Source organism: Microcaecilia unicolor, chromosome 6, assembly GCF_901765095.1.
Source record: "Microcaecilia unicolor chromosome 6, aMicUni1.1, whole genome shotgun sequence".
NCBI classification, from domain to species: Eukaryota; Metazoa; Chordata; class Amphibia; order Gymnophiona; family Siphonopidae; genus Microcaecilia; species Microcaecilia unicolor.
This window is the reverse complement of record NC_044036.1, coordinates 40,144,980-40,168,854: the sequence shown is the minus strand read 5'-3', so window position 1 is coordinate 40,168,854 and position 23,875 is coordinate 40,144,980. Positions and strand designations below refer to the sequence as shown.

General features: G+C 43.1%; 1 protein-coding gene across 2 annotated transcripts in view; it reads right to left on the bottom strand.

Annotated features, from left to right (window-relative positions):
* Positions 1-16,581: 16,581 nt before the first annotated feature.
* Positions 16,582-23,875, bottom strand: part of ALG6 (ALG6 alpha-1,3-glucosyltransferase) — a 72,405-nt gene continuing 65,111 nt past the window's right edge. The window contains exons 12-14 of one of the 2 annotated variants that reach the window (XM_030206896.1): positions 22,293-22,361; positions 21,543-21,723; positions 16,582-17,018 (exon numbers count right to left, since the gene is read on the bottom strand). In XM_030206896.1, the coding sequence (XP_030062756.1) occupies positions 16,821-17,018; positions 21,543-21,723; positions 22,293-22,361 (448 nt within the window). In that variant the 3' untranslated portion in view covers positions 16,582-16,820. The remainder of the gene's footprint in view (positions 17,019-21,542; positions 21,724-22,292; positions 22,362-23,875) is intronic. The other variant, XM_030206898.1, reaches the window with a different exon arrangement.

Sequence of the window (23,875 nt, the reverse complement as noted above, 5' to 3'; positions counted from 1 at the left end):
CTGCAGATTTAAGGCCCATGTTTGCTCTGTTGAAGCACCACAAGGGTAAATGCTGTGGCACATTTGTATATTCAAATGTATTTTTACATTATATTAATGATTCAATAAAAAACAAATACAGTAAATTCCCAAATACCTAAGAAAATAAGTACATAATCTTACATTTACAACAGGAAATTAGAAGGAATTCAATGAAATAAATCTCAGTCTGAATTCCACACACACTTGTGCATACAAAGAAAAGAAATAAATCAGCAAACTGACAAAGAGCACAAACCCCACAACTTAGCAAATTTACATCAAAGGTGGGCCTTTTAAGCATCTTAGCTGATGGAGTTTGTAGAATATAGAATAGACATCATTCAACTTATCAAACATTTTCAGTGATGATAGGAATCTTTCTCTGAGTTGATTGCTAACTGGTTAATACATCAGCTTTTAGAACCACCATGCAATTTTTATTCAATTGATAAGTTTCCAACAGATTGTGACCCCTGATGCAGGCTTCTCGGGTGAAACATGGCCACGTCAGGTCCTTCCTGTGTTAAGGGTGGTCCCTTGTCAATAAACTTTACATCTCTATTTTGGACTGTTGTAGTCTGGTGCTACTTTCGTGTGTCCTGCATTGAAATTCTTAGTATTTAATTTTGTTAATCGTGAAAGCCACCAATGAAATAGATCAGGACCAAACTGAGCCAGAATTGTGTCCAGTGCAACAAAGTCCCTGGTGCCCCACCCTGTCTCTTCTGTGCCCTTCACACAGTCCTCAGTAGAACCCTAAAATAGATACTTAGTACTCTTTCAGGTGCAAGCAACATTAACATTAAACTCTATTCCACAACACTACAATTAATTTAAATATTGTTCCATTTTTACACTTTGATTTGCAGTGATACTTGGAAATTATCCGAGACTAAATTAGACAAGACTGGCTTTAAAACATTATGGAATACTGATATCATTGCAGGAGTTTTAAGAGATTGCCTGTACTCACATTATTAAAAGTTTGTATAATTGCCTACATATCTTGGAAATATGAGATTCACCATTCTGCTCATAAAGAGAGACACAGGAGAAAAGTGGATTAAAAAATGTAAGAGATAATTCTTTGGCGATGGAATAAAAATTGATTTTAGCAAGTACAGAGTTTGATGCCAGAGCAAGGTGATTACATCAGCATGTTGTCGGATACGAAGTCCTAGTTATTACTCTGGTGACCTTGGTGATTTCAGCTGTACCATACAAACTGATGATTTAGGAGGAGGATAATAAATTGCTTTAAATGTAAAAATATTTTGCAAGAGGAGAAAAATAACACTTCTTAAACAGGAGTTGCTTTAATTCTCTGAGGACAAGCAGGCTGCTTGTTCTCACATGTGGGTCGACATCCGCGTTGCCCCAGGAAGCGCAAATTTTTGCAAGCAAAAAAGTAAAGTTTTGCCAAAGTTTTCTGGCATACGAACAGCGCACATGCGTGGACGACTTCCTGTCCGTCGCGCGAGTGTGCCCCTTCAGTTTTCTGTTGTCCGCGGACGAGGTGACAGGGTTTTTTTCTGTGCTCCTCGTAAGGCCCAGGAAAAGAGTCTGACAACTTGAATTCTATTTTTCTTTGTCTCATTTTTTCTTAAAAAAAATAAAACTCCTATAGCTAACTCTTAGTTTAGCTCCCTTTTAAAGTTTACTTTCTTTTTCGACGTGGCCGGTTCTACCTTTCTTTTGTGCCCTTTTTCTTTTAGTAGGCACAATCGCGTCTTTTGATTTCGCCGAAGCCGTTTTTCCTTCCATGTCATCGAAGACACCCAGCGGCTTCAAACGTTGTACTCGGTGCAACCAGACCATCTCAGGTACCGATACCCACACCAGGTGTATCCAGTGCCTTGGGCCCCACCATAGCCCAGCCGCTTGTAGTCTGTGGCTTCGTGTGAAGAAACGGACCCAAGCGTCTCGAGAAGCCCAACGAGAAAAGCTTTTTGGGGCTCGGTCCAGTCCCTCAATGTTGGCATCGACATCGGTACCAAGGTTGTCGACATCGAGAGGAGTATCAACTTCGGGAGCTAAGGTAATGGCTGCTGAGAGACCAACTTGTGCTGGGAGCAGTGAGGCGTCGAGTGTGTGTCCACCTGCCTCGAGGCCTCCTGTTATGCAGGCCCCCCGGGACTGACCTTCGTCAGACCCGGCCCCAAGGAGACATGAGGATTTCACGTCCACCTCACCGGTACCGAGGAGTCTCAATGACGGGCGTCAAACGAAGGCGAAGAAGCACCGTCCTTGTTCTCCTTCGACACACAGTGCCGGAAGCTCCGGGGCATCGAAGGATTCGGCACCCGAGAAGCATCAGTGCCAAGAGGATCGCTCCCCTCTATACAGGAGGTGCCGATGCATTGGTCTTCTAGCAGCCCGGTACCTGTTCCCGAGCCTCGACAGATTCTGACACCGCCTGCTACACCGACCCCGCACCCTTCTCCAATGGCGGCTCTCGACGAGTGCATCCGGGCCTTGTTTCCAGAACTTCTGGAAGGACTGCTATGTCAGGCAGCTTCGGTGTCGGGGGGTGCTTGCACCTTCCATACCGTCTGCTGCAGCGGTGTCTGGCCCTTCTCCTGCGGTGAGGTCCGGTGCTGCCTACGGCATCAGCTGCCACCCAGGTCAACTCCCCTTCGACGTCGGTGGAGGAAGCTTCGCCGCAGTCCAAGTGGGCGTCGGCCTCTCGACATTGCCATCGAGGACGTCATTCCTAGGCGTCGAGGCAGGCTCAGTCTTGGAGTACCTTAAGAGAGGTCTTATCTGATTCTGAACAGGAGCGTTTGTAGGAGTCAGAGGAAGATCCCAGGTACTTTTCTTCTGATGAGTCCTATGGGATTTCCTTCACCAGAGAGGAGACTATCTCCATTGGAGAGTCTATCCTTTTCCTCTTTTGTCCGGGAAATGGCTACTGCTATTCCCTTCCCTGTGGAAGTTGAAGATGAGCCCAGGGCTGAGATTCTCGAAGTCCTGGACTATTCTTCTCCACCTAAAGAGGCTGTAACAGTTCCTCTGCATAAGGTACTGAAGGAAGTCCTTATGCGGAACTGGTCGGTCCCTCTGTCTTTCCCCATGATCCCGAAGAAAGCTGAATCCCAATATCGGATCCCCGGTAAACCTGGATTGATGAGGTCTCAGTTACCCCACAAATCTATGGTGGTGGACTCCACCCTCAAGAGAGCCAGAAGTACTAGGGACTATGCTTCGGCACCCCCAAGCAGAGAAGCTAGGACTCTTGATTCTTTTGGGAGGAAGACGTATCAGGCCACTATGTTCGCCGCCAAAATTCAGTCATACCAGCTCTTCATGAGCGTACACTTTCGGAACTTGGTGAGGCAACTGTCTAGCTTGGTTGATGCACTCCCTCAGGAGCAAGCCGAGCCTTTCGCCAGGTGGTCAGGCAGCAGAAGATGTGTCTCAAATTTCTGGCCAGGGCTACGATCGACACTTTTGATGTAGCATCCAGGATTGCTGCTCAAGGTATAGTGATGCACAGACTCTCATGGTTGCATGTCTCTGATCTGGATCATTCAGTCTAGCAGCGAATGGCGGATGTTCTTTGCCAGGGGGACAACCTTTTTGGTGAGAAAATAGAGGATCTTGTTGATCAGATCAAGAAGCATAATGATGCAATGGATTCTCTCTCCTGCCGGGTGTCTTCTGCTACTACCTCCTCATCTAGGAGGTTTTTTTTGCGGAAGAGGAGTGCTCCCTATTCCTATGCTAGGCGTAGGTACACTCCTACTTCTCGACAGCCTGCCCAGGCTCAGCCCCAGCATGCTCGTTCTTGTCAACAGCGTGCATCTAAGGCTCCTGCTGCTTTCCAGCAAAAGCAGGGGACGGGCTTTTGACTGGCTCCAGTTAAGCATAGCCTCAGTAAAAGTGTCCGTACCGGACGACTTGCCGGTCGGGAGGAGGTTGATATTTTTTCACCAATGGTGGCCTCTCATAACCTCCGACTGGTGGGTTCTTCAGTCTGGAATCCAAACCTCCAAATTGCCCACCGGGAGCTCATTCTTACAGCTCCCAGCACAAACAGGTACTTGCAGAGGAACTCTCTGCCCTTCTAAAGGCCCAAGTGGTCAAACCCGTTCCACCAGGGGAAGAAGGGCTGGGATTCTATTCCAGGTACTTCCTTGTGCAGATTACAAAATATTTTAATACTAAATTTCTATGAAGTGCAATAGAATATATAAAAATATATACTCTTGCATAGAATTTAGTATTGAAAAGTATTTTGTAGTCTTTTATAACAAGAAGTTGCCTTGTTTTATTTGATAAAGTTTTATGAATATTACACATTTAATTTCAAAACTTACATGATGGTAACCACAAAATTTCTATATTAACAGGTGCATTCTATACAGTTAAACATAAAGAAAATGTCTTTCCCATGTGGCAGATAATTTAATGCAGTTCACTACACCTGTTGCAGACTGAGCAGGGAGTTTCTACGTATCATCAATGATGACACCTAGGTCTTTTTCCTGGGCACGACTCCTAGTATGAAACCTTGTATCACAAAGTTATAGTTTGGGTTCCTCTTTCCTACATACTTCATCATTTTGCACATTTCCCTCTGCCAGTGTAGAGTCAAAGTAATCTATTTACATAAATATTGCCATACTGGGACAGACCGAAGGTCCATCAAGCCCAGCATCCTGTTTCCAACAGTGGCCAATCCAGGTCACAAGTACCTGGCAAGATCCCAAATCAGTACAATACATTTAATGCTGCTTATTATAGAAATAAGCAGTGGCTTTTCCCCAAGTCCATTTTAATAATGATCTATGGACTTTTCCTTGAGGAAGCCATCCAAACCTTTTTAAACCCCGCTAAGCTAACTGCTTTTACTACATTCTCTGGCAAAGAATTCCAGAGTCTAATTACACATTGAGTGAAGAAATATTTTCTCTGATTTTATTTTTATTTTCAAATTTATTAATTTTCACAGGAGTAAACACAATATGTCATATAGATTATCTCGGCCTTCACTCAGGATATTGCCTCTCTAATCTGCCTGCTATATTGAAGACTGGATTTTTAAGTATTTGCTATAAGGCAGAGTTCACAGTTCAGGTCTTTGAAGAAGTCCATGTACCTCAAGCACTTATCTCAAATTAGCTTCTTCTCCTAATACTAACTGTTAACTTCCGCATCCCACTATACCTCCCATCTCCCTCCCACCCCTTGTACTGTAATGTCCTTTCTTCTTTAACGTAGTAATGACCGTTCTTCACATATTCACAATACGTCTTCTGCCCCCCGGTGGGATAGTCTGCCAAAATGGGGTCCATATACGATAAAAGTCTTTGTCCGTGAATCTCCTCTCCCCCTTATAGTCTGCCATTTTCTTTTCAAATCTCATGTAATCCATTAGCAATCTGTGCCACTGCTGTAAAGTCAGCACTTTATTTGTAATCCAGTCTGTGAGGATAAGCTTTTTCGCTCATTATGGCTCTATAGATGAAGCCCTGAAAACCTGCCAAAGCTGGTCTCACTATCATTGGTCGTCCAAATAACTTCTCTGATTGATTTTAAATTTACTACTTTGTAGATTCATTGTGTGCCCCCTAGTCCTAGTATTTTGGGAAAGAGTAAACAAGCGAGTCACGTCTGTCCGTTCCACTCCACTCATTATTTTATAGATCTCTATCATATTTCCCTTCAGCCGTCTTTTCTCCAAGCTGAAGAGCGCTAGCCGCTTTAGCGTTTCTTCATAGGGAAGTCGTCCTATCCCCTTTATCATTTTTGTCGCCCTTCTCTGTACCTTTTCTAATTCCACTATATATTTTTTGAGATGCAGTGACCAGAATTGAACACAATATTTGAGGTACGGTCGCACCATGGATCATTACAAAGGCATTATAATGTCCTCATTTTTGTTTTCCATTCCTTTCCTAATAATACCTAACATTCTAGTGGCTTTCTTAGCCACCACCACACTGAGCAGAGGGTTTCAACGTATCATCAACGATGATACATTGCTGATTTTTAAAGAGTGTCCATCAGTATATGATTTTCTTGTAGATGTTCTTGTGGATATAAACATGTTCAATTTAGCTTTCTCCAGCTCATCATACTGTTTTAATGCATACCTGGGAGAACCTGAATGTTATTCTTTTGTTGAGCCTAGCAGATTGTATGTTGACAGAGGATGGCACTGGGCAATTTGTAATAAAAATACTCATGAATCCTATTACCATTGAACTGATGGTCTATGGTCTTAGCAAGCTGTGATGCATGAGCATAGATGAAGATGCGACTTATGCAATCTTGAAAACTCATATATTAACTTGCAAAGGACTGACAGCAAAAGATGGGATACCCTCATTATGACACCTACTAAGACCTTTTAAACTGCCCACCAGGGGATGTATTATCCTTTCGCACCGAGGATATATCTCCAAATGTTGCCCGGGAGGGAAAGGTTAGGACAGCTGTTGTACTTGGTGATTCGATCATTAGGCATATAGATAGCTGGGTGGCTGGTGGACGTGAGGATCGCCTGGTGACTTGCCTGCCTGGTGCGAAGGTGGCGGACCTCACGCGTCACCTAGATAGGATTTTATATAGTGCTGGGGAGGAGACGGCTGTCTTGGTACATGTGGGTACTAATGACATAGGAAAATGTGGGAGAGAGGTTCTGGAAGCAAAATTTAGGCTCTTAGGTAGAAAGCTGAAATCCAGATCCTCCAGGGTAGCATTTTCTGAAATGCTACCTGTGCCACGCGCAGGGCCCAAGAGACAGGCAGAGCTCCAGAGTCTCAATGCGTGGATGAGACGATGGTGCAGGGAGGAGGGCTTTAGATTTGTTAGGAACTGGGCAACATTCTGGGGAAGGGGGAGCCTATTCCGAAAGGATGGGCTCCATCTTAACCAGAGTGGGACCAGGCTGCTGGCATCGGCGTTTAAGAAGGAGATAGAGCAGCTTTTAAACTAGAAATGGGGGGAAGGCCAACAGTCGCTCAAAAGAGCATGGTTCGGGATAAGGTATCTTTCAAAGATATCACCATAACAGGGAAGATAGAGTATCCTGATAGTGAGGTTGCAAAAGAGATTGTAGTAGATCAGGTATCTTTAAATAACAATAAAAATCAGACAAAAGATTGCCAATTAATACTGTCAAGTACTAAGCATGATGTACTTAGGAACAACAAACATAGTTTGAAATGTCTATATGCGAATGCCAGGAGCCTAAGAAATAAGATGGGGGAGTTGGAATATATTGCACTAAATGAAAAATTAGATATAATAGGCATCTCTGAGACCTGGTGGAAGGAGGATAACCAGTGGGACACTGTCATACCGGGGTACAAATTATATCGTAGTGATAGGGTGAATCGGATTGGTGGAGGGGTAGCATTGTATATTAACGAGAGCCTTGAATCAAATAGATTGAAAATTCTGCAGGAAACAAAACACTCCTTGGAATCACTGTGGATTGAAATTCCATGTGCAAAGGGGAAAAGGATAGTGATAGGAGTGTACTACCGTCCGCCTGGCCAGGACGAACAGACGGATGCGGAAATGTTAAAGGAAATCAGGGACGCAAACAAACTGGGCAACACAATAATAATGGGGGATTTCAATTACCCGCATATAGACTGGGTTAATGTAACATCTGTACACGCAAGGGACATAAGATTTCTTGATGAAATCAAGGACAGCTTCATGGAACAGCTAGTTCAGGAGCCGACAAGAGAAGGAAAAATACTAGACTTAGTCCTTAGTGGTGCTCATGATCTAGTGCAGGGGGTAACGATACGAGGGCCGCTTGATAACAGTGATCATAATATGATCGGTTTTGATATTGGCATTGAAGGAAGTGAAACTAGGAAATCAAGTACGCTAGCGTTTAACTATAGAAAAGGTGATTACGACAAAATGAGAAAAATGGTGAAAAAAAGACTGAAAGGAGCAGCTCGCAGAGTAAAAAACTTGCATCAGGCGTGGATGCTGTTTAAAAACACCATCCTGGAGGTTCAGGACAAATATATTCCACGTATTAGAAAAAAGACTAAACGTCAGCCGGCGTGGCTAAACAGTAAGATAAAGGAAATCATTAGAGCCAAAAAACAATCCTTCAGAAAGTGGAGAAGAGAACCAACTGAAAGTAACAGGATAGATCATAAGGAATGCCAAGCCAAATGCAAAGCGGAGATAAGGAGGGCAAAAAAGGACTTTGAGAAGAAATTAGCGTTGGAAGCAAAAATACATAGTAAAAATTTTTTTAGATACATTAAAAGCAGGAAACCGGCCAAAGAGTCGGTTGGGCCGCTGGACGAAAATGGTGTTAAAGGGGCGATCAAGGAGGACAAAGCCGTAGCGGAGAAATTAAATGAATTCTTTGCTTCGGTCTTCACCGAGGAGGATTTGGGGGGGACACCGGTGCCGGAAAGAATATTTGAAGCGGGGGAGTCGGAGAAACTAAACAAATTCTCTGTAACCTTGGAGGATGTAATGGGTCAGTTCAGCAAGCTGAAGAGTAGTAAATCACCGGGACCTGATGGTATTCATCCCAGAGTATTAATAGAACTAAAAAATGAACTTGCGGAGCTACTGTTAGAAATATGCAATCTGTCCCTAAAATCGAGTGTAGTACCGGAAGACTGGAGGGTAGCCAATGTTACTCCGATTTTTAAGAAGGGTTCCAGAGGAGATCCGGGAAATTATAGACCGGTGAGTCTGACGTCGGTGCCGGGCAAGATGGTGGAGGCTATTAAGAATAAAATTGCAGAGCATATACAAAAACATGGACTGATGAGACAAAGTCAGCACGGATTTAGTGAAGGGAAGTCTTGCCTCACCAATCTAATGCATTTTTTTGAGGGGGTAAGCAAACATGTGGACAATGGGGAGCCGGTTGACATTGTATATCTGGATTTTCAGAAGGCGTTTGACAAAGTGCCGCACGAAAGACTCCTGAAGAAATTGCAGAGTCATGGAATCGGAGGTAGGGTATTATTATGGATTAAGAACTGGTTGAAAGATAGGAAGCAGAGAGTAGGATTGCGTGGCCAGTATTCTCAGTGGAGGAGGGTAGTTAGTGGGGTCCCGCAGGGGTCTGTGCTGGGTCCGTTGCTTTTTAATGTATTTATAAATGACCTAGAGATGGGAATAACTAGTGAGGTAATTAAATTCGCCGATGACACAAAATTATTCAGGGTCGTCAAGTCGCAGGAGGAATGTGAACGATTACAGGAGGACCTTGCGAGACTGGGAGAATGGGCGTGCAAGTGGCAGATGAAGTTCAATGTTGACAAGTGCAAAGTGATGCATGTGGGTAAGAGGAACCTGAATTATAGCTACGTCTTGCAAGGTTCCGCGTTAGGAGTTACGGATCAAGAAAGGGATCTGGGTGTCGTTGTCGATGATACGCTGAAACCTTCTGCTCAGTGTGCTGCTGCGGCTAGGAAAGCGAATAGAATGTTGGGTGTTATTAGGAAGGGTATGGAGTCCAGGTGTGCGGATGTTATAATGCCGTTGTATCGCTCCATGGTGCGACCGCACCTGGAGTATTGTGTTCAGTACTGGTCTCCGTATCTCAAAAAAGATATAGTAGAATTAGAAAAGGTACAGCGAAGGGCGACGAAAATGATAGTGGGGATGGGACGACTTTCCTATGAAGAGAGGCTGAGAAGGCTAGGGCTTTTCAGCTTGGAGAAGAGACGGCTGAGGGGAGATATGATAGAAGTGTATAAAATAATGAGTGGAATGGATCGGGTGGATGTGAAGCGACTGTTCACGCTATCCAAAAATACTAGGACTAGAGGGCATGAGTTGAAGCTACAGTGTGGTAAATTTAAAACGAATCGGAGAAAATTTTTCTTCACCCAACGTGTAATTAGACTCTGGAATTCGTTGCCGGAGAACGTGGTACGGGCGGTTAGCTTGACGGAGTTTAAAAAGGGGTTAGATAGATTCCTAAAGGACAAGTCCATAGACCGCTATTAAATGGACTTGGAAAAATTCCGCATTTTTAGGTATAACTTGTCTGGAATGTTTTTACGTTTGGGGAGCGTGCCAGGTGCCCTTGACCTGGATTGGCTACTGTCGGTGACAGGATGCTGGGCTAGATGGACCTTTGGTCTTTCCCAGTATGGCACTACTTATGTACTTATGTACTTATGCAGTGTTCTAGGTTAACGCTGGCAAAAGTAGGACTGCTTGTGGGTCCAGTGTAATAAGAATGTGTTGAAAATCCATGTTAAATGTTTTAAACTTTTTTTTTCTCTTTACTGCCACATTAATCCGCAAACAAATCTTTTCCAGAGATGGGAAGGTGGTAGAACAAGAGGACATGAAATGAGATTGAAGGGGGGCAGACTCAAAAAAGATGTCAGGAAGTATTTTTTCACAGAGAGAGTGGTGGATGCTTGGAATGCCCTCCGGCGGGAGGTGGTGGAGATGAAAACGGTAACAGAATTCAAACATGCATGGGATATACATAAAGGAATCCTGTGCAGAAGGAATGGATCCTCAGGAGCTTAGCCAAAATTGGGTTTAAATATAGAGTTTAAAAAGGGGTTGGACGGTTTCCTAAAGGACAAGGCCATAAACCGCTACTAAATGGACTTGGGAAAAATCCACAATTCCGGGAATAACATGTATAGAATGTTTGTACGTTGGGAAGCTTGCCAGGTGCCCTTGGCCTGGATTGGCCGCTATCGTGGACAGGATGCTGGGCTCGATGGACCCTTGGTCTTTTCCCAGTATGGCATTACTTATGTACTTATGGGTGGCGGAGCTGGTGGGGGGAAGAGGGGTTGGTGGTTGGGAGGCGAGGATAGTGGTGGGCAGACTTATATGGTCGTGCCAGAGCCAGTGGTGGGAGGCGGGACTGGTGGTTGGGAGGCAGGGAATAGTGCTGGGCAGACTTATACAGTCTGTGCCACAGCCGGTGGTGGGAGGCGGGGATAATGCTGGGCAGACTTATACGGTCTGTGCCCTGAAAAAGACAGGTACAAATCAAGGTAAGGTATACACATATGAGTTTATCTTGTTGGGCAGACTGGATGGACCGTGCAGGTCTTTTTCTGCCGTTATCTACTATGTTACTATCCAGCTTATAATTGAAAAAGAAAAACGCCTATATTGCGACCCAAATCGGGAGATAGACGTTTATCTCACAAAAACGAATAAAGCGGTATAATCGAAAGCCGAATTTGGACGTTTTCAATTGCACTCCGTCGCGGATGCGGACAAAGTTGATGGGGGCGTGTCGAAGGCATGGTGAAGGCGGAACTGGGGCGTGGTTATCGGGCGATCAGAGATGGGCGCCTTTCGCTGATAATGGAAGAAAAATATGCGTTTTTAGCGAGAATTTAGGGCACTTTTCCTGGACCCTGTTTTTCCGCGAATAATGCCCAAAAAAGTGCCCTAAATGACCAGATGACCACTGGAGGGAATCGGGGATGACCTCCCCTGACTCCCCCAGTGGTCACAAACCCCCTCAAATGTCATACCCACCTCCCTGGCAGCAGTATGCAGGTCACTGGAGCAGTTATTAGGGGGTGCAGTGGACTTCAGGCAGGTGGACCCAGGTCCATCCCCTCCCCCCCACCTGTTACACTTGTGCTGGTAAATGGGAGCCCTCCACACCGCCCCCAAACCCACTGTACCCACATGTAGGTGCCCCCCTTCACCCCTTAGGGCCATAATAATGGTGTAGACTTGTGGGCAGTGGGTTTTGAGGGGGATTTGGGGGGCTCAACACACACGGGAAGGGTGCTATGCCCCTGGGAGCTCTTTTACCTTTTTTTTTGTTTTTGTAAAAGTGCCCGGTTGGTGTCCTGGCATGTGAGGGGGACCAGTGCACTATGAATCCTGGCCCCTCCCACGAACAAATGCCTTGGATTTATTCGTTTTTGAGCTGGGCGCTTTCATTTTCCATTATCGCTGAAAAACAAAAACGCCCAGCTCACAAATTGTCGAATAAAACATGGACGTCTATTTTTTGCGAAAATACGGTTCGGTCCGCCCCTTCACGGACCCGTTCTTGGAGATAAACGCCCATGGAGATAGACGTTTTCGTTCGATTATGCCCCTCCACGTATTATATGTGGAGTAAAGTAAAAAAAAAAAAAAAAAAATGTAAGTAATGAGATGCAGAACTCAGCTGTTTAAACTGTGCACTAAATCCAAAGTAAAGTACGAGTAAAATAAAAGGGTCTAAAAAGCTAACATTACTTCCATTTTAAAACTTCAGAAGTTACAAGTGGAAGCTATGTTTAAGTAACACATCTGATCATTGACCTGAAGGTGCTCTGGTACAGGCCCAAATATCCTGGGACTACCCCAAGGCAAGAGAGACTGTGCCTCCTGAAACAGACTGCATTCTTCCCACCAAGCCCCAATACCTAACCACATAGACTCTCTGAGGGAGAGGAAAGGATTGTAGAGCTTAGTAGTTGGTGTGGAAGGGCCGTTCTCGCTTTTATTCATTGTCTGTAGTAAAATATTCCCCACCCATCTATCCCCATCACCTGAAGGGTGGATGGGCGGGCAGGGGAGTACATTGGTTGGTGGGGTGAATGGAGAACTGGTAGGTTGTTGAAGGGTTAGGTAGGTAACAGGATCCTGTATTTGAGCAGTCTAGGTGCAAGAGTCTTTGAATCAGGACCTGGGGTAAGGGTTCCAAAACGTGAGTTTCTAAATCTGATAATCTCATCTTAAAGGGTCTCCAGATTGGAGATATCAGGTTGACCTCCCAGGAAAGTGAATTGGATGTTAAAACTACTTCATCTGAGGGGCTGAGATAAAGTTCAGTGCTAAACAGGAAAAAATGCCCTAATCTATATAAATAAAATCCCCCCTCAATAAACTCCCCTCACAGACGTTCTGAAGCTCACTCCATCTGTCCTGAACTCCTGTCCTCCTGGTAGGCTAGGCTATTCGGACTACTCACCCTCAGTCACGCCCATCTGGGCCGTACGCCACACCCCATCTGCACATAAAAAGCACCCTCAACATTCTAAAGCACACTCTGAGGCTTCAACAGTTTGTATGTTCTGACCATTTTTGCTGTATGAGGCAACCTCATACTTGCTATACACTTATTAGTGCTCATGATTGGATGCCAATGATGAGTACTAGTAAGGTCCAGGAATCCCGACCTGTTTAAGGATTCTGAATACCTACAACCTTAAACAGCCTGCAATCAGAGTACTATTTGTTGAGCCCATAACAATGCTTAATCAAAACCATTATTCCTTCCAAGGACCACTGAGACAGATACATTGGATTATCTCCCCATGCACTATGCTACAGATACAATAGAAGCCATAGAAAGACCTGAAAGTGTTTATTAGTATGATCCACCTGAAATTGCTATTACCCGCATACCTATACTTCATGGGATTTTGTAGATGAACTCATGGTTTTGTTCCAATCATAAAACCTCTCTCACTACAGGTTTGAGTACGCCTCAAGAGGGGTAACATCAAGATTAAGCCCAAGGGTTTGGGTAATATAAAGGAAATTCCATATGCCCAAAAATATACCACCTACGAATGAAGTTTTCTGTCTGGCATAATATCTGCTAGCAATGCATAAGAGCAAAACTCCCCCTCTCGTTTGATAGCTTGCCACCTTCTGGAATGGATGATGACGAGCTTGACGAGCTTTGTGTCACCCCTCTCCAGAGGGGGTGACAAGTGGGGAATGTATAATTATACTACAGCAAGAGGCCCTCACTGGATGCCCACCGGAAGGGTGGAAGGCCAGATTTTAGGACTCAGGCTGTAAAAATACCAGCTAGGTTTAAAAATCTATGACTGGCTGAGCAAGGACTTGCATTTCCTGTAAGTTAATATGTGTCCCCGCTTGGGATCCATCCACTGGAATAGTGGTGGGTCAATTTACATACCTTAAACAGCCTAAACTGCTAAAAAGTACTGAAATGATTTAATATTTGAGAATCTGCAAAAAGCAGGTCTGAACAATGAGTCCTGCCACAAATTGGTACAATTTTTAATTCAAATATAGCACCTGTAATGAAAGATCAGATGAATAAAATGGAGCTTATTAGTTTTGGTATACAATGATACAGAGGTAATACAGAGTTCATGAGAAGGTATGAAAAGTATGAAAAGTATTGCAGCCGGAAGATGTGAAACTGTTATCTCAACGCTTCCCAAAACATGTTGATAATTAGCAGTAGCTGAGAACGGAAGGAGTTGGGTACATCAGATAGCAGATCGCGTGGGAAAGTATGATCTCAGAAAGTGAGAAAGATTAGGAGCAAGGTTTCTCACCATTCACTTCTATGGAGAGGATAGAGTATAAAAGATGGCAGATTTTGGCTTAGTTTGAGAGTCTTCTCCAAAGCTTCTGTCAGACGGCGAAGCCCTGTGCGGATGAAACCAGAATCTGATGTCTGTATTTGTATCAACTTGAAGACCTGTGTTTGGGTAAGAAATAAAATGTATCTATCTATCTAAACCTATCTCTGTCTTTATTTTTATTGATTCTATCTTCTCTTTACCTTACATTTAGCCTACAAGGTAGATCATATACAAGTGACACTCAGTCTTTGCAGAAACTTAGACAGATGTTTAATAAGATTTATGTGGGAACATAAATGGCCCAGAGTATATCTAGATCCAGAAAAAAAAACAGAAAGCAGTAATTATGGGAATTAGTTTTCAATTACAGCTCCTAATGCCACCCCCTTATGATTGGGTGACAATGGAGGTTAGAGAAACTATACAGAACCTGATATATGAAATAAGTACCTTTAGTCCCCCGTGTGACGGAGTCAGAAAGAGGTCTATAAAAAGAGGTAATTAAAAACAGTTCGAAGCTCTGTAACCATTTTTAAGCACACTACATCTCTGCCCTGCCCTATCAGAGAAGGGAGGAGTGTCACAGCTGCACCGCTCTGACCTATCAAAGGGAACTGAAACAGGAAAAGGGAGGAGCGTCACACCGAATGACGGACCTATCAGAAGGAAGTCAAATAGAAGAAGGGAGGAGCGGCAGAGGCCAAGGGGACGGCCGTATCTAGGTCTCATAGGTTTCCTTGCTTTCTTTTCAGTGTATTGCAGCTGCAGCCACTTAGGTATGTCTAGCAAGCCTGTCAGCTACTGAATACAGAAAGCAAAAGATAGCATGTGGGAACTTGCTCCATTTTGTTCTCTCGAATGCAGTGATTATTATACAAATGGTCTTGCTTTCATTATTTTGGTAGGGGCTGCCTTCATGACTGTCCACAGTCCCCCCCAGTCCTGACACCTGACAGGGGGGACAGGGAAGGACACTCACTGTCTCACATACGCACTCGCACACACTCATTCTCACATACACACACGCTCTCTCACAGACCCACTCACACCCACTCTCTGTCACACACACACACACTTGCACATTCTCACTCTCTCACAGACACTCTCTCAAACATACACACTCCGCGCAAAACCTTGCTAGCGCCCGTTTCATTTCAGCCAGAAACGGGCCTTTTTTACTAGTTTTTAATATTTACCCTGGTTTTGGAAGTCCACATGCAGTTCACTCATACAAAATGCACTAAAATTGACTCTTTTACCTCCCCTTTAGTGCACATTTTTTAAGGTACTATATTGAAAATTAATTCTAGTACACAAAATTCAACACTAAAATGGGAGTAATAAGTTGGGCTGTGCTTAGCACAGCTTATATCAGCTGTTATATTAGAAATGAAAGAAAACATAATTAATAAAATCTTCCCTTTAATTGCAATCCACAGTTTGCATTTTTATTGTTACACCAAATCCATACACAATGCTTATAAAATGTAACTGTTTAAAAAAAAGTTAATAACTGTACAAATAGCTAAATTACAAAAGAAAAATATAATTTTATACATCGCTTATGCTAAAGTAGGGCCAAATTTAAAAGGCGATGTGGACTCTTAATACAGAAGTGCATGGATTCCTCCTTTTACAGAACAGGCAGCAGGAATGTGGTCTCCTCACTGAAATTTGGTACAAAACGGATGACTCTTCTGTCCCAATGGCCGCTCTCAAGCACTATGCAATCTAAGTCACAGCATTTCACTAGAATTGATACTCGGCCAGTCCTGTGCCTTTAAAGGGGTGAGTCTGATGGGACGCTGCCACTCATGCTGTATTTGGGCAAGGAGCCACTTTCACGTCAAGCTATTTTAGACAGGTATCTATTTTACCTAATCAGAAATCTGGACCATTCATAGGGGTTGGTGGGGGTTGGGTTTGATAAGATAATGATAGTTATCAGCCTATGCTGTATTTATTACTGGAAATCTATCCTGTTGTTGGATCTGATGCTGTATTTACTAAGCTTTGTTATATATCAATAAATTTAAATAAACTTTAAAAAAAAGAAATCTGGACCTGACTTAAAGATGTTTATTAAATATATTATGTTGCATTTTGTGCTACACAGCACAAAGTAGTTTACAATATAGAAAACAAAGGAGGTTGAAGATACAATTTGAATAATGTGAAATAGCTTGGTTACTAAAATGTGTTTTAATTTTTTTTTTTTTAATGGCTTCTGTTCTACAAAATTACTATGGGACTCATTTTCAAAGCACTTAGACTTACAAAGTTCCATCTGTTACTATGGAACTTTGTAAGTCTAAGTGCATTGAAAATACACCTCTAAGTCACATAAATGACTAATTATATGAAAAGAGTTGCCCAGTGGCTTTTTTTTCTTCTATAGCAAAACACATATAGGCCAACTCATGAGATTTGGTTCTGTCCTGCAGGATTTACTTCTGTTCATATTTTACAGAAGAAATGAATTCTTTATTAAAGATATACATGTGTTAAACTTTAACAGGTTTTCTTCCGATTTCCTTCATTCTGAGAGTCCCAGAGATAAACAATATTAAAATATATTAAAAAGACCATAAAGTGTGCACAAGAAACACAAGATATCAAAACAGGAAACAGGTCCGGAAACCTCACTGGAGGAATCAGAGTAGCACTCGTGAAGGTCAGAACAGCCATCATAATGACAGACACAATAAACTATTTAAAAAAAGAGAGAGAGAGAGAAATATCAAAACACACATTGATTCCAATATACACACAAAATAACTTTGCATTACTACATAAAATTAATATTTTGTCCTATATGCCAGTGGCCTAGCCACAGGTGGGCCTGGGTGGGTCAGGGCCCACCCATTTAGGGCTCAGGCCCACCCATCAGTAGCACATGTTTAGCAGTAGCTAGTGGGGATCCCAAGCTCCGCCAGCTGAAGACTTCCCCCTGAGGTAACGAAAACGCTACTCTCCATGATACTGGTACCTGCACATGCTCAGTTTTCAGCGTAAGCCTGCTGCAGACTGCCAAGGTGGAAAGAAGTGTTTTCCCGCCAGCTGAGATATTTTTTTCGTGGTGGTGAGGGGGGGTGGGAACACTTGGTGCCCACCCACTTCTTGCCTATGCCCACCCAAAATCTGTTGTCTGGCTACGCCCCTGCTATATGCTGGTCCACTAGAAAGTTTCTCAGTGAAACAAGAGACATTACATGACAGAAAACCAAGCCTGAAACAGCTTGGCCCTGGGACTGGTAGCATGAAATGTTGCTACTATTTGGGTTTCTGCCGGGTACAGGTACTTGTGACCTGGATTGCCCACTGTTGGAAGCAGGATACTAGGCTAGATGGATCATTGGTCTGACCCAGTATGGCTACTCTTATGTTATCTCACGTACAAGTTATACAGGAAGGGAGTGCATCTCTGACAACTCTGTTAGTTAATAATGTATAGATATCAGTATCCACATTCTTGGCTGGCCTTGAGGGTTTGGCTTTTTAGGCAAAACGGGGGAAGAGGAGCAGCTACAATCCTTTGCAGAGTTGGTTGAGGAGTTTGCTATACTAAGGGACAATGCTAGAAGCCATTTGTAGATGAGAAAGTTAAAGAGACTGAAAGCTTGTTACATAAGCAAAGCCCTCCTCCTAGACTACTGAAAGTGATGTTGGGGAGGACTGTGAGCCATGCCTGTTGGATTCACACTGCAGTGGAATGAAGATTTCCAGCCAAGCTTAGATGACTATGACTGGCATGAAATCTGAACATAAGAACACACAGTGTCCATTTGCTGTCAAAGGGTGGATTTATTTATCAGATTGCATACTGATGCCTGATGTACTATGCAAAATTCAGTCCATCTTGCAGCCTGTTATGTTGGTGAAACACATGCACTTATGTGGATGGGCCTAATGGCAGTGCTCTGAACTAACTATAATCTTTTAAGGGAGGACTGTTGAACCCCATTGTATAGAGAACTGCAGTAATCAATGAAACTAGTGACAAATGCATTGTTAGTAAGAAGAGATCATACTGATCTTATTGAGATGTCAACAGCAAAAAAGAAAGGACTCAAACCTAGTACTGAATTTATGTGGCCAGAGAGCTGACAAACATGCTCAAGAGCACTGTGGTCAGTACCTAACCTTGCAGAATACCCACCGTAAGGTCAAAAGAATTAGACAGTGACAGTCTTAACTTGAAACAACCATGAAGTCAGAGAGGACCTTGAGGACAAGTAACCTCAATTTCAAATCACTGACAGCCAGGAGGTGATTATCTACCAGACTGAAAGCTGAGGACAGGTCTAAAGAAGCTAATAGGGCATATTTACTCATGTCCAGATGTATACATGGTAAGGAGACATGAAATCTGTACTGTGATGTTTGCCAAAGTCAAACTTCCAGGAGTGCAAAGAGTTAGTCCTGGTCAGAAGGGCTGTAGTTGGAAGAGAACTACCTCCTCCACAACCTTTGATATAATATAAATGAAATATCAGATATGGAATAATAATTTGCTGGATCAAGAGTCACCTTCTTTAATAACGAACAAATGATGGCACTTTTCCAGCAACACAGGAAACATCCCTCAGAGAAGCTCCAATTAGTCAAAACTAACCCAGCATGAGGTTTTATAAATGGGGAGATGGCATAGAGTCAAGTACAGAGGAGGCAGATGAGAGAAAAGTGCTTTGTTAAGAAAGAGGTGAGATAGGACTGAAAACAGTTCAGGATGAGATAGAAGGCATGCCAGTGGCATCAAAAGAATTATTAATTGGCACCAGAGGAGGCTAATCATGTATCCAGGTATGAATCCAGAAGAGAAGAAGTTGCCAGGTTGGGGAACAGAAGGATTCCAGATCCTCATGAAGATCTTGAATTTTATGAAGACAAAAAGGAGCAAGAACAACTGAATCTAGAGAGCGATAGGATTGATTGGGTGTTGAAGTGAGGTTTGACACTATGTCAAACAGTTTCTTGGTGGGATTATCCCAGGAGGTGATCAATTGAGAATAGAATGCTGTTTTAGACTATTTGACCTGATCCAGGCAGTCCCTCTGGCATTTCTTTCAAGCAAGTGTGGAGGGGGACCTAGGTCTCCTCCAGGTGTGTTCTGCTCTGCGGACCTGTCTTAAGCATCTGCAGTCCTAGGTGGTATCAGGGATTGGCGTATTTGGTCCTGAAATGGAAGGGCTTAAGGGAGACAACAAGATCAGTAGTTTGTTGAGAGGCATACTCCTCAAATGTGGAGTCAGGGCTAAGAACTGAGACAGCATCTTGATAGGCAGTTGCTAGCTTCTCAATATCCAGAGATTTAAGATCTCTGTTACATTTTGTAATGCTTTCATTGGAAGTGCAATCCCAGATATGTGGAAATTGCAGTATGAAAAAAATGGTCGGTCCATAAAAGCAGGGTTAAGGCAGAGACAGACAGTGACAGAGTCAGGGCTAAGACCATGAGAGAAACTTGGTGTATGGGTGTTAAAGTCCATTGATAGAACACAAGGGATGGAAACAGAAACATGATGGCAGATAAGAGCCAAATGGCCCATCTAGTCTGCCCATACACAGCAACCACTATCTCCTTTCCCTAAGAGATCCCATGTACCTGCCCCATGCTTTCTTAAATTCAGACACAGTCCTTGTCTCTACCACCTCCACCAGGAGGTGATCCAACGTGTCCATCACCCTTTCCATGAAAAAGTATTTCCTTAGATGACTCCCAAGTCTATAATCTCTTAACTTCATCCTATGTCCTCTCATTCCAGAGTTTTCCTTTATTTGAAAGAGACTCGCTTCCTGTACGTTAATGCCACAGAGGTATTTAAACGTCTCTATCATATCCTCTTTCTCCCACCTTTCTTCCAAAGTATACATATTGAGCCTTAAGTCTGTCCCCCATATGCTTTATGAAAGAGACCACACTGACCAATTTTGTAGACGCCCTCTGGACAGACTCCATCCTGTTTATATCTTTCGTAGGTGTAGTCTCCAGAATTGCTCTCTATCACCTCTTTTTTCCTGTTGGCCATTCCTCTCCCTATGCACCTGAGCATCACTCTGGCTTTGACCGTCGCTTTTTTTTTTTTTTGTTACATTTGTACCCCGCGCTTTCCCACTCATGGCAGGCTCAATGCGGCTTACATGGGGCAATGGAGGGTTAAGTGACTTGCCCAGAGTCACAAGGAGCTGCCTGTTCCTGAAGTGGGAATCGAACTCAGTTCCTCAGTTCCCCAAGACCAAAATCCACCACCCTAACCACTCTGTTTGGCACCTTGAGATCATCGCCCCCAAGCCTCGCTCTTCTTTCGTATACAGAAGTACTTCACTTTCCATTAGCGCAATAAATTCTTTGTCACAAGAGGTGGTAAGGGTGTCAAAGTGCATGTTTAAATCACCCAAAACAATAAAATTAGGAAAAGAAGAGACAAGTAGAAGAGTGGACTGGAGATCATCCCACAGGAGCCAAGAAAGAGGAGGAGGACAGTAAAGGAACAAAAGGTAAACTTTGTCAAGAAGGTCCAGAAATGTAAGAATAACGTCAAGGTAGGCTAGCTGAACTGATGAAACCTGAGTGAAGGAAAGGCTTATGAAACAAAATGGCAATTCCACCTCCTGTCAGCTAAAGCGGTTAAGTACAGATGTTGAAGAAAACCTTCCTCATCAGGTTTAAACTAGGTCTCAGTTAAAAAAGAGGTCATATAGTAACATAGTAGATGACGGCAGAAAAAGACCTGCACGGTCCATCCAGTCTGCCCAACAAGATAAACTCACATGTGCCATTTTTTGTGTATACCTTACCTTGATTTGTACCTGTCTTTTTCATGGCACAGACCGTATAAGTCTGCCCAGCACTATCCCCGCCTCCCAACCACCAGCCCCGCCTCCCACCACCGGCTCTGGCACAGACCGTATAAGTCTGCCCAGCACTATCCCCACCTCCCAACCACCAGCCCTGCCTCCCACAAGAGGGGGTTTGAAAAAGATCTAAAACCAACGGCATCTAGCACCTTAGGTTGAGCATCCCAATAGTAAGTGGACTAGATTAGAGAATGTAGACGCTGGCACTGAAGAATGAACATAGCCTTTATGGCATCCTTAGGGTGATCACCCCGGGGTGCAGAAAACTGGATGGGTGACTTCATGAATTTCAATCAGCATATATTACATGTCAGACATACATGATTATTTTTTTTAAATACATTTTAAAATGTTGAGTTTAACACAGTTACTTACAGAATAGCTAATTGTATTTGACCAAACCCGTAATCCTGGAAAGCGTACTTTTTTCAGCCCTACAGCCTCTTCTGATGTCTTTTCATGGACTGACAAGACAGTCACAGACACTAAAAGAAATGTTAGTGTTGTCACAATATAGGGAAGCAACAATCCATCTTTTAGCAGAAGTGGAAGCATACTGTGTAAAAAAAAAACAAAGAGGGTGACAAAACTTGTATTAGTAAAGGTACTTCTACAGAAAAAAAAAGTTTGCATTTCAAGAGGCATAAAAGATAACAAAACTGAGTCTAACACACACTCCAGTAAAACTAGCCGCCAAAAGGATTTACTATAGCCCAGGCACGAAAACTGCTAAGCAGTCAGTTCTACCTATATATGGAAACTGTCACCATTTCATTTTTCTCCTTTTATCACTCAGTGCATTTTGTTTTGTCAGTACGCACAAAGTTCACTGATCTTCCATCCATAGCAGCAAATTAATAATCCAGTAACAGATGTTAAATAGCAAAATCAGCTGTTTCTGTGCTCATGAAGCATCAATTCAGAGGCTAACTGAATTCCATTTACTGTCCACAAGCCTAAATGTATCGCCAGGTATACTCTGCTTCTGACAGATTGCACAGGAACACAGATATAAAAAATACTACTGCAAATGGCAATAAAAACGTACATCAAGTAAACCCGATCTGAATGTATGATCAGTTTCAGCCAAGGTCCCCCAAAGTGAATATAGAACAATTCACTTACCTGAAAGTGGAGACCAATAAAAACCAAGTAGACACAAATGGAACTTCATTTATAATTAAGCAGACAGGCCTAAAGAAAACCAAAGAAGCTGAGTATAAATACTACAGCTAGGATATGCAGAAATTCTGTCTTTTAATTATATAAAATCTTTTTCTATATAGAATCCTCTCTCTTCTACAATCTGTCACATATCAGGTATATATGAGGATAATCCTTAGTAAATATGGCACATGGGGTCACTGCTTAAATTCATTAGAAGTCCACTTTTCTTTTGTTATAGATCAAAGGCATCAAACAGTAAACCATTCCACCACACAACCCATAGGTCAGGTACATAATATATTCCACACGGATTTTCCCTAAGCTGTCGTGCTCATTTTCAAAGCAGATGAATGTCTCAAAATTTCCAAAAAAACACCATCTTCAGGAAGCTTCCAATTGCGATTTTCAAAAGGCAGAATTTGGACATTTTTTTATACTGCAGTTTGTCCAAATAGCAAGAGGGTGTGTTGGAGATGTGTTTTGAGCAGAACTAGGGAGGGCCCAAAATTAGAGTCTCAGCGATAATGAAATGGGAAGAAATTTATTTTTATCTAGACCTGATTCAATCGAGTCCAGGGTACAAAAAGGTGCCATGATTGAGCATCTAACCACTGGAGGGATGAAGGTATGACACCCCCCCTTCCTTAATCTCCCATGGTTACTGACCCCTCCCCCCTAAGAAGAGAAAGTGACAGTAGATATCAGTCTGTATGACAGCTTCAGGCATTATGGCCATTCCTAATAGAGCAGCAAGCAAGTGTAAGGAGCAGCCTAGAGGTTAGTGCAGTGGACTTTGAACAATGGGACCCAGGTGTAACTCCCACTTTAACGCTTTAATTTCAGTACAAATATATGAGCCCTCCTGTACCTAAATTTATAAGACATCTGCAAGTGGTGTAACTTTAGGTACAGTAGGTTTTTATATGTTCCTGGAGGGCTCACAATAACATAAATGAATTAAAGGTGGGATTTGTACCTGGGTCCTGTTTAAAGTCCACTGCAACCTGACATACCTGGGCTGGTGGGGGTCCCCAAGCCCCGCCAGCAGAAGCCTTCCTGTGGCGATATTCAGTGCAGTGTTCCGGCCCCGGCGCACATGCTTGGTTTTAGTGATATTGAGCATACATGAAGCTCATGCATGCTCTATTTCATTAAAACCAAGCATGCGCGCAAGGGAGAAAGAAGCAGGGCAGGCAGCATGGTTGCAAATATTGCTGCAGGAAAGCTTTTGATTAAGCAATTCTCCCTCCCCAGAACTAAACCTCTGCCTACCGTGTGATAATTCAAAAATACATGTGGGAAGAAAATGTACCCAACGTTATTTCAAGGTTGTACTAAGTGATTATTTGTGAATTTATTCAAGCCACTTCTTTGTGGGAGTGACAAATGATAAATACAAATGGTTCAGGTTGTCTATGTTATCACAAGTGACTGAACAAGCGTGGACTGTGTTGTACAAGACACATTGCATAAACGAGTCAAATGTTCTGTGTGAAGTAATTTCAGATAGCAGCCCAAGAATGGCTCAATCCCAGAGGTAA